This window comes from Oxyura jamaicensis, chromosome 1 (genome assembly GCF_011077185.1).
Source record: "Oxyura jamaicensis isolate SHBP4307 breed ruddy duck chromosome 1, BPBGC_Ojam_1.0, whole genome shotgun sequence".
Classification (NCBI taxonomy): domain Eukaryota; kingdom Metazoa; phylum Chordata; class Aves; order Anseriformes; family Anatidae; genus Oxyura; species Oxyura jamaicensis.
The window spans coordinates 176,321,177-176,334,610 of NC_048893.1; the positions used below are offsets into that span (position 1 = coordinate 176,321,177).

At 45.8% G+C, this 13,434-nt stretch overlaps 1 protein-coding gene across 1 annotated transcript in view; it reads left to right on the forward strand.

Moving 5' to 3' along the window:
* LOC118173150 (histone-lysine N-methyltransferase SETDB2-like) overlaps positions 1 to 12,567 on the forward strand; it is a 44,555-nt gene extending 31,988 nt beyond the window's left edge. The window contains exons 18-23 of the mRNA XM_035337485.1: positions 2,104 to 2,150; positions 4,903 to 4,961; positions 6,352 to 6,418; positions 7,524 to 7,646; positions 8,522 to 8,593; positions 11,644 to 12,567. Of these exons, the coding sequence (XP_035193376.1) occupies positions 2,104 to 2,150; positions 4,903 to 4,961; positions 6,352 to 6,418; positions 7,524 to 7,646; positions 8,522 to 8,593; positions 11,644 to 11,783 (508 nt within the window). The 3' untranslated portion in view covers positions 11,784 to 12,567. The remainder of the gene's footprint in view (positions 1 to 2,103; positions 2,151 to 4,902; positions 4,962 to 6,351; positions 6,419 to 7,523; positions 7,647 to 8,521; positions 8,594 to 11,643) is intronic.
* Positions 12,568 to 13,434: the final 867 nt, after the last annotated feature.

Genomic DNA, 13,434 nt, shown 5'->3' on the forward strand with positions numbered 1-13,434 from the left:
TGGGCCCTTTTGTACCCAAAGCAGTTGCAGTCCTGTCTGCTTTGGTAGGGCTCGCTCCAAAATAGATCTTTCTGTAAGGACGTAGGGCCAGCTCTGTAGGAAGATATGTTTGGTTAACGTTTGTAGAATTCCCTGGAGCCTGCAAAGCTCGTGAAGGAGTGTAGATGGAAAGGTAGGAACTTGTGTGATTGCAGAATAAATGACTCGTGGTGTTTTAGAAACACCTTGGGCTTAAGAAGGGTGAATTTCTCGAGATGAGGAATGAAAGGTATTGCTAGCTGTCCGTATACAAACTGCTAACGTTGTAGCTAATTATGTAGTTTGTCTTGGTGTTTTTCTGAGCTGGTGATACCGGACATTAGGTAGAGGGACCCTGAACGTAAAATGCCTTGGGTTAAGTCATTGTTTGAGACTAGCTGCTTGTCCTGTGCTGGGAGCAAAACTATAGCAAACCGACATGAAAAAGGATTGGATAAGAGAAGGGTGGTGAGGCAAGTCCCAGGAACTTGAATCTAAAGCCTTTTGCACTGTATCAGCAGCGTAAATGAAGGAGAAAATTTGTAGCTGGCATGAAACTATTGGAGAGCAGAGCAGCAAGGCTTGAAAAACAGTGGCCATGGATTGACAGCTTCCCTGCACTTCTTCATGGTGAAATATAATGTGCTGAAAAGTGTATCTAAAAGAAAGAGAATCCCTTCAGTGGGGGAGAGCTGGTGTTTTTAAATGAATTGCCATCACTGAGATCATCAGCTGTGGTTGTCAGAGAAAACAGAGCGGAATAAAAAAGAGAAGGCATGCAGTGCTTTGCAAAAGGCAAGTAATAGCACAGGTGGGGAAGCGAGCATCATTTCTAGTGCCATCTTCCCAAAATGATGGTAGGGAAATTAGAAATTTAGGTATGTAAATAGCGTGCCTCCAGTGTGTAGTTTTCTGACTGAGTTCTTAAGCATGTATAGATCTTTTTTTTTGTGCATCAAAATGAATTTCAGGCAAAAAAAGCCTGGTTTGTCAAGGAAACAGGCTACTTTTCTAAGCTCAGCACTTTTTTTTTTTTTCTAACAAAAAATGACAATAATAACAAAATGGCCAACTAAATGCGGTTCCCTTTAAAAATTGCTTCTAAACACTTGAGCTTTAGTCCTGGCAAATAGAGATTTGTAATGAAGAGATCAGCTAAACCCCACTCTTGACAAGGCAATTTTGTTTAAAAAGTGATTTGGGATCCTTCTGTAAGAAAGGCATCTTAGAGAAGCTGGGTTTTGTTCTCTACACATTATGGTATCCAGAAGATAAAGAGGATTTCCAGCTGCGTTTTTATTTGTTCCAAGGAATTCACATTGCTCTCCTAAAAAAGGATAAAATACTATCTCATGTATTTCTAAATTATTTAAGCAATGAAAGGATCGGACAGATTGAAGCTACTGGACCTCCAACAGGCGTGCCCTACTTCCTCAGGATTTGGAGACCAAATTTTGGGGACCTGATCAGCACTGGGCAATAGAAAGTGAGGGCAGGGATCTCCAAACAAGTAAATGTCCTGTATGTGGCAACACGCTGCTGTGTGGTGATGCCAGCGTGTTAGGAGGGGCTTATAAATCCAAGCTGACTGGCAAACAAGTCTGGGACCTGTCCTGACTGTGACAGGGCAAGGGGGCAGAGCAGCAGAAGCTACAACTGAGCAGTATCAGTACTCTGGGATTTCATCTTGACGGCATTAAAACAAGTTACTAAATGAGATTAGAGTACCCCAGACCAAACGCTGCCCCAGTGTTTGGCAGCCCCACCGGCCGAAATGCAGCTGACACGATTTACACTGTCCAAACACGATGGGGCGATTGAACACCGAAGCTTTGAATTATCAGTTCCGAGCCCGCTGAGGCTCCAAAAATAAAACCAGAAGCTTGTGCATGTGTGAGACGTCACAGCAGTTGCTCTCCCAAGTGGGTAATGCTGAACAACCACCCTGAGAGTTTTTTAGAACGTCTTTCAATTTACACTTAATGAATAGAGGGGAAAATACTTGTTGAAATCAGTCAGCGTTACTCTGTTTACGTATTTATTAATACTTTTTCTCTTTTTCTTAAAACCGAACTTAAATTTTAGAGTGTTCTGCCCAAAACATGACCCAGGCAATAGGACCAATCACTATGGTGAGTTTCTTTAATGGCTTCGTTGATTTTTATCTGTTTTAATAGTTTTTATCCTACAGTTGATAACTAATTTGAACACAACAAATGTTGTTCCACCTTTCTATTGAGCGGTGGATTTCGAATCTTGCAGGAGGGGTTTGGTTGAAATCCAGGGGTACGGACAGAAAGCATGAAGGGCTTCTGAATTAGGAAATGTTTGCGTTTGATCATCCCCAAATCTCCCTCAAAACTGACACGGACCTGGTCCTTCATGGAGTTATTCTGTAGGCAGGGCTGAGCAGCTTGTAAAAATGAGTGTGAAACGTGAGGCTCGTGCTCATGAGGGATGCACGAGCTTGCACCCGATTAGCAAAGCGAGGGCTGTTACAGGAGTGCTCACCTTGGGATTTGTGCCTGCAGTTACATTAAAATGTTCACACTTGCATCTTCTGTACCCACTGCGGTACTTGGAAAACACAGCCTTTCATTCTGAAGGATCCCAAAGAGCTTTTTAAGCGTAACCAAAGGGTTATTCTCTCCCTGCTTAAGGATCGCTTCCTCTGCCACAGAGATGCAGTTTAATCTGGCAGTCCTGGTGCTTGCTGACTGAGGCAGCTGGGAATCTCACCGAATTGACCATGTGGGTTCGGATCCCTGAGTTAGCCAAACGCAGGTGCTCAAAATGGAGTGGGTCCTTGAGTAGCCTTTGCTTCCAAATCGAATTTAATGCAGTCAACTGAGCAACAACACTAACCCTGGCTGATCCTTTCGGCGGTCTGGCTCCACCCTAACACCACCCGAGGGCCAGCTGCGGTGGTTCTCATCATCACTTTTGGCCATGCAGGGCCTCTTACCCTGCAGCACAGTCTGACACCCGTTGGTGGTGCGGCTCTCTAACCACACGCAGCTTCCTTCTCACCTACTAACTTTGCTTTGTTCTTACCAATAATGTTGGGGCCTGACCCTCCCTCCCTCTTTTTAAATTAATTTAATTTCTGTGGCCCAATGGTTGCCAATCTGTTGGTTTGTGACCGCAGTGTCCCACCTCAGGACTAAAGAGGGCTGGGGTTGCTTAGTTTCCAACGTGACGTGAGATGAAGGGAATCGGCCCGGCCCTGTAGACCACCTCCTTCATAAGGAGGACTTAAACCTTCCAAGGCTGAAGGTTTCCGTGTATGGGAAGTTCCCTGAGAAGCGTTTGTGTCTGGTGGAGGTCTGACAGAGGCACTAGAAGTGGAGACCCTTTGTGTAAGAGGGGTAAGTGGCTTCTTCTGGCAGCTCTGCCTCCTCAGTGAGCTCCTCCCGTCTCCGTCCGAGAGAGCAGGCGGGTAAATGACACTTGGTTCCACAAGAACCCCGACGTCTCCTGCCTCTGAGCAGCTCTCAGCTGCATGCGTGGTGCTCGGAGGAGCCAGGCCGAGCGGGTGGCTGCTGCTGCTGCCTTGGCTGCAGCCCCAGGTGCTCTCTGACCCGATCCTGGCCCTCCTGTTTGCAGCTAAAATAGGTGGGGATAGAGGCACTGCGGATCCACGGCAGAGTTTAGACTTTCAGGAGTGAAGTGAAGTAGCTCCGCCGTTCCCCCCAGGGCAGGCTGAGCCAAGACTGGGCTGTGTGGGAACAGGAGTTGTTGTAAAAGGGCTGCCTCTCCGGGCACGTTTTCCCTGGTAGCCTGGGGAAAGCTACAAGACATCCCCTTGTTCTCGATACCTACACCAGCAGTTCCCAGCTTGCTCCAAAATAGGCCACCTGGCTTTATTTTAGGTGATATGGTAGCCAACGATTTCCTTTCAGGCCATGAAAATAGCAAATGTAAAGCACTGTCTCCCTAACCCCCCACAAAAAGGGGAAAAAAAGAGCTTGTTCTGACAGCCTCTTCTGTACCAGCAGTAACATCCCATTCCTAAGATGACTTCTAAATAGGAATTAACTTTCCGTGCATTACCCAAGTCACGTGGAGTTAAAAAAGAGAGGGGCATGTAACCCCACGGCATAGAAAACCCTCTGGTTTTGGGTGGTGGTTCTCTTCTGCAGCTTTCTCTGCCCCCTGGCACGTGCTCCTTGCCAGTTTCCCTCCTCTGCTCGGGATGCTGCAGCTATTTGCAGCAGCTGCCAGTTACAGAAGGAGCCGGCTGCGTGCTGATAGGGCACAGAATGGAAGCAGAGATCTTCCTACAACGTCACTAAAAGCGCTTTGCAGCTTAAATAGGAAAAGCTCACAAGTAAGATAGCTTCTGATTAGGAGCTCCTGAGCTTGTCCAGGAGGTAGATGTAGCAAAGAAAAATTAATGCCACTTGTATGCCTTTGGGACACCTGAAATAGTTCTTTGTGGAGCCTTAGTTCTGAGAGTGTCTTAACATAAACAAGGATTGGTGGGGAAATAACATCATCTTTTGTAAATTTATCACATTTTGCCTTAAGTTCTGACCATGTAGAGGTGGTGCTGCTGCCAGGGAGGATCAGTTCCCTCTGCCACGGTCAAAAATATTACATTATAATCTGGGGTTTGCTTTATAACGGGATTAAAAGGCAGTGATATGCTAATGCTGCAGTGATTTGCGCTTCCTAGTGATTCAGGCTTGTACCTTTTCTTACGTGGAAATGAGATGGATTCCACGGAAATACCAGGTATTGGGGAAAGCTGAGATGTATGACTGTATGGCTGCCCAAAGTGTCTGACTTCCGTAGCTTGCTGGGGAAGGGGACAACTTGAGCTGTAGGAAGTTGTCGGCGTAAGGCTGACGTGTCGTTACCTTGTTGTCTCTTGCTTTCTAGGTGCAGCTAATAAGAGGAAAAGACACGCACTGAAGTCTTCCACCCTCACGAAACAAATGGTAATTCTGGATTCGGTAGTTCTAAAGCAGAAACCCGCGTCTGCCACAGCAAAGGGCTTCAGTGAAGTATTTTTGGCAGTGCATTGAGAAGGAGACTTTCTCACACAAGCGACGACTTTTCCCTTGCAGCTGCCTTGTTTTGATCTTGTCGTTCTGTCAGAACAAAGCCAACAAAGCCGTTAGCGTTCAGAGCTGCTGCTGGCAGAGCCAACGCTGCCCTCAGGCAGTGTGGCACAAGTGTGATGGGAGCTTCTGAACCAGGCTGACTCAGCGGCTGTGATCTTGACATGCCAGAAGGAGCTTTCCTTTGGCGTTCCTTTTTCTTGGAAGCACTGAGGCCCTCAGATTTGCTTAGGGCTTTTTATGGTTTCTGTGAAGACCGTTTTTGCTAAGTCACTTGGCCTTTTTAATCTAGCGCTTGTTCTTATGGTAAGCACCACAGGTTTTCATTGTAGCTCGGGCAGGTCTCAGCTCTGGGTGAAGGTGGCCTTCCCAGGGGCTTGGAGCATCCCTCTGGCTGTAAGGGGAGTTGTTTTAGGGGCTGTTGTTAGGAAAGCAGGAAATACAGCTTAGTTTATGGGGATTCTCTTGGTTCCACTAACTATGCAAGCGAACTCCTGCTGACTGGTGGGGGTCGGGATTGGCCTCCAGGTCTGTAGATCAGAGGGAGGTCAGGTCAGAGGACATGGATGATCTTTGCAGCTCTGAAGTGGCATTTTTACAGAAAGTTATTTGTCCCCAAGAATTTCTCAGCTGTAAATCCACTCAGGTTCCCGGTGGTGTAACTGAGCTCCGTTTGGCCCGTGACCGTTGGTAACGTGCTGTTTCTGCTGCTCCATGTTAATGGTTTTGGAAATCAGTACAAACACTGCAGATAAAGAAGCTGGGGAGTTCCACGTACGTTTAGGCACTGCAGGATAAACCCAGTGGTGCAGCTCTTATTACTGGTGGGGCTTTGTAGGAGAGAGAAGAATCATTTATAGAACTGAGGTATGGTTTGGAGCAGCAGAGAATGACTGCACCCTGTCCAAAGGAAGAGAACAATATTCCTCTTCTCCTCTCAGATCATTTTTAGTATTATATCTGGCCTGGAGAATTAGGTGTCACTTGCACTGAGAGGTAGCAGCAGCCATCGGTGCTATTTGAATGCATCGTGGAAGTGCAATAGTAGTACCTGGGCAGGGTAGCCTCATGGGCTTTTCTTAGGAGATTTTGCTTTGAAATAATCTTTGCTTCCCCCTTTAAAAACTTAAGTGTGTGGGGAAGCTGACTTTATTCACAGAAATCTGGGCTGCTTTTTCTCTCTCTGCTAATACGGGGTTAAGACACTGAAAAGAGAGCAGTAAATGTCCCTACGATGTAAAAATACGTTGTCTTGATTTTCTTACAGAGCACAGAAGAAACAGCAGAAGAAAACAGATTACGAATATTAAAAAGGAAAAACAGCAGGCATAAAGGTGGGACTGGCTGTACGGCAGAGCTGCGTGATACCGTGAGCTGTTGTGTCGATGTTCGGAGCTTGGAGGTGTTAGGAAGCAGTGCTGTTGAAAATGTGCCTTTTTATTATCTGCCCGAGCCGAATGACCCGGTGTTCTAATAAGGGAGCAAGAGCCTGGTTTGCAGAATGACCGTGCAGGTTTTAATTGCACAGCAGGTTGTTCTGAGCACCTTGAACAAGAGCGTTCTGGCTCCCTGGGCAGGAACCAGGCTTTCTAAATGCTGCTGCAGTTACTGCTGCCCCTGCGTGCTATTTTCTGTTACCTTTTTAATCCCAGGTGTACGCAGGTTGGTTAACACGACGGTAACAGTGAAATCGGCTGCCTCAGCTCTGCAGTTTGTGTTATCCCAAAGTCCTGCTGGTCAAAGTCACACTGCTGCTCAGAAGTTTAGAAAGCTCTAAAAACATTGTTTTTAAAGGAGGCTGGTAGATTTCTCTGAGCGGTCTGATAGCTTTTTCCTTTTGAATAGCCCACTGAATTCCCACCGCGGTCCACAGGGACTCCTTACTGAAACCTCTCGCTGAGCTGCTGTTCCGAGATGAAGAAAATACAACTACCTATTTCCTTGGCAATAAAAATCTGACAAAGCAGGACCATAAAATGGACTGCAGCAAGGTTACATCAATAGATGAGGTTAATGCCTGGCTCACTCGCAGTAAACGTAACCTCAGTTCTCTTACCAAGTCCCATACTGGTTCACTTCTTGCGCTGTTTTCTGTCCTTTAAAAAGCAAAGCAAATCATCTGCTTTTCTACATGACGGGTTATCGGGTGGCTTTAGCAATGATGCATTTGGAGTTGGGGAGGCATTCATTTTTTGATGAACAAAGCCAAGTCTAGAGTTTTTATGAATTTACAGCCAGCACGATGCTCGTGTTCACCCGAGCACAGCGTTGTTCCCACCGCAAAGGGCTGAGCAGGTAGCTAGACTCAGACACCCGTGTATTTGTTACCAGAAGGGAGACTTGAACCAAAGTTTTAATTTCTGAAGTGAGTGGGTGAAGCCCACGCAGCTGTGCTCAGGATCTCTCGTGTCTAAGAGTGCGTGTGCTCTGTTTTACCAGTCCGAATAGACTTCCTCAGGAAATGCAAGCAGGCCGGGCTGCTGGATGACATCTTTGAAGAAATGCTGGACACGCTGCACTTGGCACAGGAAAAACTGATGGATGACAACACTTCGGAAACAGGTACAGGGCTTTCGGGAGCCATCTTTTAGCCATTGGCATAAACCCAGGCCTCTACTCCCACGCTCTGAAGAAGGGAGCGGTTACGAAGAGAACAGGAAGGTTTTATTGGGATTGTAGGGCCGTGTTGCTCTTACGGAAGGACCAGCTGTCTGTCTAAATCTGCGCTCTTCTGAGGGAAAAATCCTCGAGTATGGAAGTTTCAACGCTTTGGATGATTACTTAAAACCTGAGTGTCAAACATAGCGTGCATTTGGATTTTTTGTGTGTGTGTATTGTATGAAACACTGTTCTTGGAGGATTCCACCCTAATATTACTTTGTTCTCAAAACTGTTTTTTAAAGAAAAAAAACACACACACAAACCTTCCTCTCCCGCTGTCCTCCCAGCTTTACAAAGTTACGAACAATGCTTTTGGGTAAGCAATGCTAATTTTTGCAAGTAACTGAAGCACGTGCACGGACAGTGAAATGTCACACCTGGCCAAATCTCTGTCATGAGCAGCTCGTGTGGCACGGTGCTAGGGGCAGTACTGAAGTCCGGGACACATCAGGGTTTCAATGGACTTCACCATTAAACAAACCTCTTCATGGTCACGCAAAATCCGTAGGCTTCCAGTGAGGTGAAACACAAAATCCCCCAATTAGGAAGCAGAGGCATCATTCTGGGATGGCGGTGAACGGAAAACACTGATAGCCGTGTCTCATGAAAACAGTTGTACAGAATTAGAAGTGATATGGACATGTGTGTCTTTGCTTATCTTAAAACCTGGAGCAATTGCTGTAATTAATTACTATTTTGTGCTACATTTAATGTTGGGCAGTGCATGAACTCAGGTGTTGCATAAACCTTTACTCTGGTATTCTCTCTTCTTGCAGAGTATGAAGAGACAGTAATGTCACTCTTTGACTGTGGGCTGTTTGAAAATATACTGACAAATATTCGTTCAGGTACGTGAAGTAAGCTGCCAGAACAGCAGCACTCGGTATGGTTTTTGGCAGTGATGTTATTCTGAGGATTTTGATAAAATCACAGAACCACAGAATGTCCCAGAGTGGAAGGGACCTGATGCACCCCAGGGTATGGTTGGCCCTCCTGGCTGCCAGGGCACGCCGCTGGCTGGTGTTCAGCTTGCTGTGACCACAACCCCCAGAGCTTTCTGCAGAAGCGCGTTAACAGGATTTTCCCCTCACGAACCCGTGTCAGCTCTGACCAATGACTGTGTTGTCATTCGAGTCATTTTCTTCAACTGCCAGAATGATCTTCACAATTTTAAATGATCATAAAATGACTGTTTACAATGACAATTCCATGGAGCTTCTCAACATCATCTAAGTAACTGAACAGAAGTTGTTGCTACCTGAATGACCAGAAGCACGGCGTGTCTAACCTGGCTGTCAGCTGTGAGGCCAGCTGGAACCGTCCCAGCTCCACAGCTTCAGAGGACCACAGGGCCTTGGTCCCAGAGGAACCTCCCTCCTGCAGGGTGTGCTGCTGCTTGTTCTGCAGTTATTTCCCCTCCTGCATGTGGAAGGCTTGCTGAAGGCAGCTTCCCTTTCTCACAGCTGTGCAGCTTTCCAACGAGTGCTGTTGGGACTGGCTGCCCTGTTCCAGTCAAGGGCATTGAACACTACAAATGGAGCTTCCCTGGAACTTTGATGGCAATTTTAGTAGGTTTATGGAAAGGGAGGTGAGAATGCTCAAAGAATGCAATGAAAATGTGCAAGAGCAGTCACTTGGGAGCACCAGAGCGGAAGGAAACTCTAGGGCATGAACTCAAGTCTCAGCTACTTAAGCAGCATTACAACTTTTTAGTTGTAATGTTTCAACTACAGCTAGGTGGGTCTCTTACACCCTTTTGACAGGGATAAAAGCAGAAGTTAGAAAAAGGTTGATAGCTGTTAAGAGAGGGAAGTGGGAGCAAGTCAGCTAACACTCAAGTTCAGTGCTTGAAGCTGGCGTTTGCTGTTTCCCCCCATTTCCTCTTTGCTTGCCTGCGGAAAGCCAGGCTCCTCCCTTGAGTCTCCTGTTCTTGCTTTTGAATTCCTCTTCTGGAGTGGGAGTGCCTGTTGTTTGCAGAGTTCCCTCAACACAGGTTCTGGCAGTGCCTCATCTGAGCGGAACTAATACATCGCTGCTCGTAATCCCTCGTGTGACACGACCTTAGGTCACGCTTGCTTCTTTCATAGCTGCATCGATTATTTCATCCTTTTCTCAGCTTACAGGAGAAATTCTGGTGCTGGCATCTAGGCGCGCAGCCCTGTGATTCTGCTGTGTGGAAGCCGTCCCCTCTCCACCTCCCTGCTACTTCAGCAGCTCAGTTCTTCCTGAAGACACTCTTCTTTTCTGATACAATCAAGGCTACTTTTAATTTCGAGGTCAATAATGAAAACACATCTAAGCTGGTTCTAAACCTTACCCAGGAGGAGCTCTTGCAACAAACTAGTCAAAAAGGACTGAGCCGTTCCAGGTCCCTGCCATTCCCAGTTTTACAGAAACATACATTCTCTCCCTTTAGGTTCTCTCTTCAGTGAGGTGAAAGGTCTCCAGTCTGCTGCCTGCCTTCTTGTGGAAGCACTCCCGTATGCCAGTTGTTCTCACCACTGATAGCTTTCTCTGGGCTATTTCTATTTTTGTCGTATCCCTTTGGAATTAGAGAACTGGAGCTGTATGTCTCCCATCTGTGGTTCGCCCTTAAGTTGAACACAGTAACGCAGTGATCACAGATGCTGTTTGTTTTTCTCGTGACTTATTCATTTGTATCCAAATAGTCTCTCAGATGTTTTTCTCCATCTCCAACTTGTACGTGCCCAGCTTTTTCTTCAGATCTGTGCCTGCTATTTCTTTTAACCACAAAGACTTGACACCAAATAGACATGCCATAAAGGCTGCCCATGGCAAGCAACGGAGAACGCTATTTCACAGAACCACAGAATGATTTGACTTGGAAGGGACCTTAAAGATCACCCAGCTCCAACCCCCCTGCCATGGGCAGGGACACCTCCCCCCAGACCAGGTTGCCCAAAGCCCCATCCAACTTGGCCTTGAACACCTCCAGGGATGGGGCATCCACAGCTTCTCTGGGCAGCCTGTGCCAGGGCCTCACCACCCTCACAGTGCAAAATTTCCTCCTAACATCTAATCTAAATCTCCCCTCTTTTAGTTTAAAGCCATTTTCATTATGGCCCTCTCAACTACTACAAAACAATGCTACTGAACAAAGCAATTGCTTCAGTTAAAACTCACCATTAATACTAGAAGAGTCTAGCACCTAGCGCAAAGTTACCAAACTCACTGATTTCAATGATTTAACATTAGGACACCAGAAGCAGTAAGGATGATCCTCAGGGCTTTGCAAATAGGATGAAGCAGCTGGTTCGTGCCACTGGTGTAGTGGCAGTATTTTGCCAGAAGCAGGTGCATTGCATGCTCTTAAATCGTGTATTTTGAGAAACTAGCTGTTGTCTTCAGTTGTCCAAAGCATCTCTTTTCAAGCTTAAAATTTGGCTGACTAAAATCAATTAGGCTTCTAGTTTGCTTTAGGTAATTTAGGGAAGTTAATTTAAAACATTTTTTAAAATTATTTCTATTGAACGTGTTCTGTGTGTTCTGAAAAGTTGTTGGGAACTCAGTGATCTGGCTTGTAACTTTTTATTTGGTGGCTTACATTAAATCTATAATGTAACTAGTTTTGAGATACAGTAGATGGAAAAGATCGTATGTAACTCTGTGACTTTTAGCCTGTGTTTTCTTATGCCACTTGACTGCTTTAACTTGTCTCCTTCCTGCAACACACGGCCCACGTGTTACTGAAGAGCCCAAGGGCACAGAACGTGAAGCTGAGGACTTGGCTTCTGAAAGGCAGCAGGTTCACTGTAGGCTAAACTAAGTAGTGGAAGCCTCTGTAATCTCCGTGTTAATGCATACGTAACGTTTTAAATTAATAGTTGCATGTAAAACTAAATATACTAATAAAAGCTTCTATCCTTTTCCATAATAGGGACAGAAGAAAAAATTCAGGAACTTCTGGAAAGCAGGAAAAGACTGGATCACCAGATTGAGCTACTGCAGGATTTAAAAGAAGTCGTCCTTCCCCCCCAGGAGAATGCTGCCAGTACATCTAGTACAGTGTCTGAATAACCCCCGGCTCTGTCTGTAACAGTGTCAATAGTCAGAATTTTCTAACAATAGAAAACATAGAGCACGTCAGGTCAGTGTGTCAGTGGTTTCTCCTTGCCCCCTCCCCCCCCTCCCCTGAAGTTAGGGACACAAGCAAAGACTGGGTGTTTCTACTCATTTTTTTATACCTCACTGTTGCAATAACTTTTAAGTTGTCCCTTTCTTTAAATTTCATTGTGGATAAATGAGTGATATACACCAAATTTGGCTCTTTTGAAGCTGAAGAGAACCCCTTCCCCCAGGACTTTTTTCCCTCAAAGACAAGGGTGCATCAGCTGCCAGAGAATACTCTTCAAAGTCACTTTACTTGCAGCGGCCCTCTTCTGTCTGTGGGAGGGGGCTGCATCACCGTCTGCATATAGGCGGTGTTGGTTTAAGGACCACAGTGCTGCTTTGGCTTTCCAAAGAAGATAAATTAGCAGAACTTGCACTCATAGAAGCCTTCTGAATTATAAACAGGAGTTTTTTTAATTGAGCATACATTAAGCAGTTGATGAAGAATTAGAGCTGCTGTAATGACAAAGGTAAAATGGTGTCTGCAGGCAGGCCAGCAAGGGCTTGCTATTGCTCTCCAATCAAAATGTAAACGGATTTCAATCAAAGGGACCGTCTCTTCCTTTCTCCATTAAGGAAGGATGCAACTTCTAGGTGTTTTGGCTGAAAAGCTACTATGTTAAAATTATTTGAATACAGAAAAGCATTGTTTCGCTACAAAAGAGTAACTTAATAAAACATTTTTAAGAAAGCTGTGTCTTTAGCAATGCTCTGCGGCCCCGCTGTGGCATAGGGTAGGGCCTGGGAGGTGATGCGCTGTTGCACCGCTGTTTTTAACTGCACCTTGTCCAACAGGCTGCTGTTACAGCCACCACCGTGCAGGCACAGTTGTTTTCTCAACGTTTAGTACAAACCCAACCTGAGCTAGTATGAAGTTGGAGAGGGGTAGGCAGCGTAACCGAAGTGGTTGCCACACTCCCACCCCATAAAGATAATACTGGCCTTTTTCTGTGTGTGAACATTTTGGGCCAGCTGGCCCAAAATAGTTTATTACCTGAGCCAAGGACCCAACATCCACTCATAGCTATTTTACCTAGAAAATGCCGACTTGAATCCCTTCGATTTATTGCCATGGAGCAAGGATTTAGCCGTTATTAGGAAACCAAGATGTAAATTCACCCAAAAGCTCACATGACTTAGACCAATTCTTTTTCCCTTCACACTGAAGCAATCTGAATTACTGACAAGGACATTCCTGTACTTTGCTGTCCCCCCTGGCCCCCCTTCACCATCTAGACCTTTAGTCTAGAGCTTGCAGGCAAGAACAAGTTGTTTATTAAAAACAATTTTTGACAGATGTGGAAGCATTTCTTCACACGCTCCTAGGCTGAGCTCTTACTGTCATGCAGTAGGAGATCCCTGGCCTCTAGCAACACGGCAGAACTCAAGGCTCTGCAAAACTGAGCCAAGGTCCAGCCCAACAAGCAGATCTGTGGCTAATATTACCTTCACAGCTGAAGTTCCAGGTTCTTTGTTCTACCCTGCATTTGGGGGAAGATGCGACACCTTTGAAGAACAGTAAGAAGAGTAGGTATGTCTGTGTAGCTACTGTAAGGTT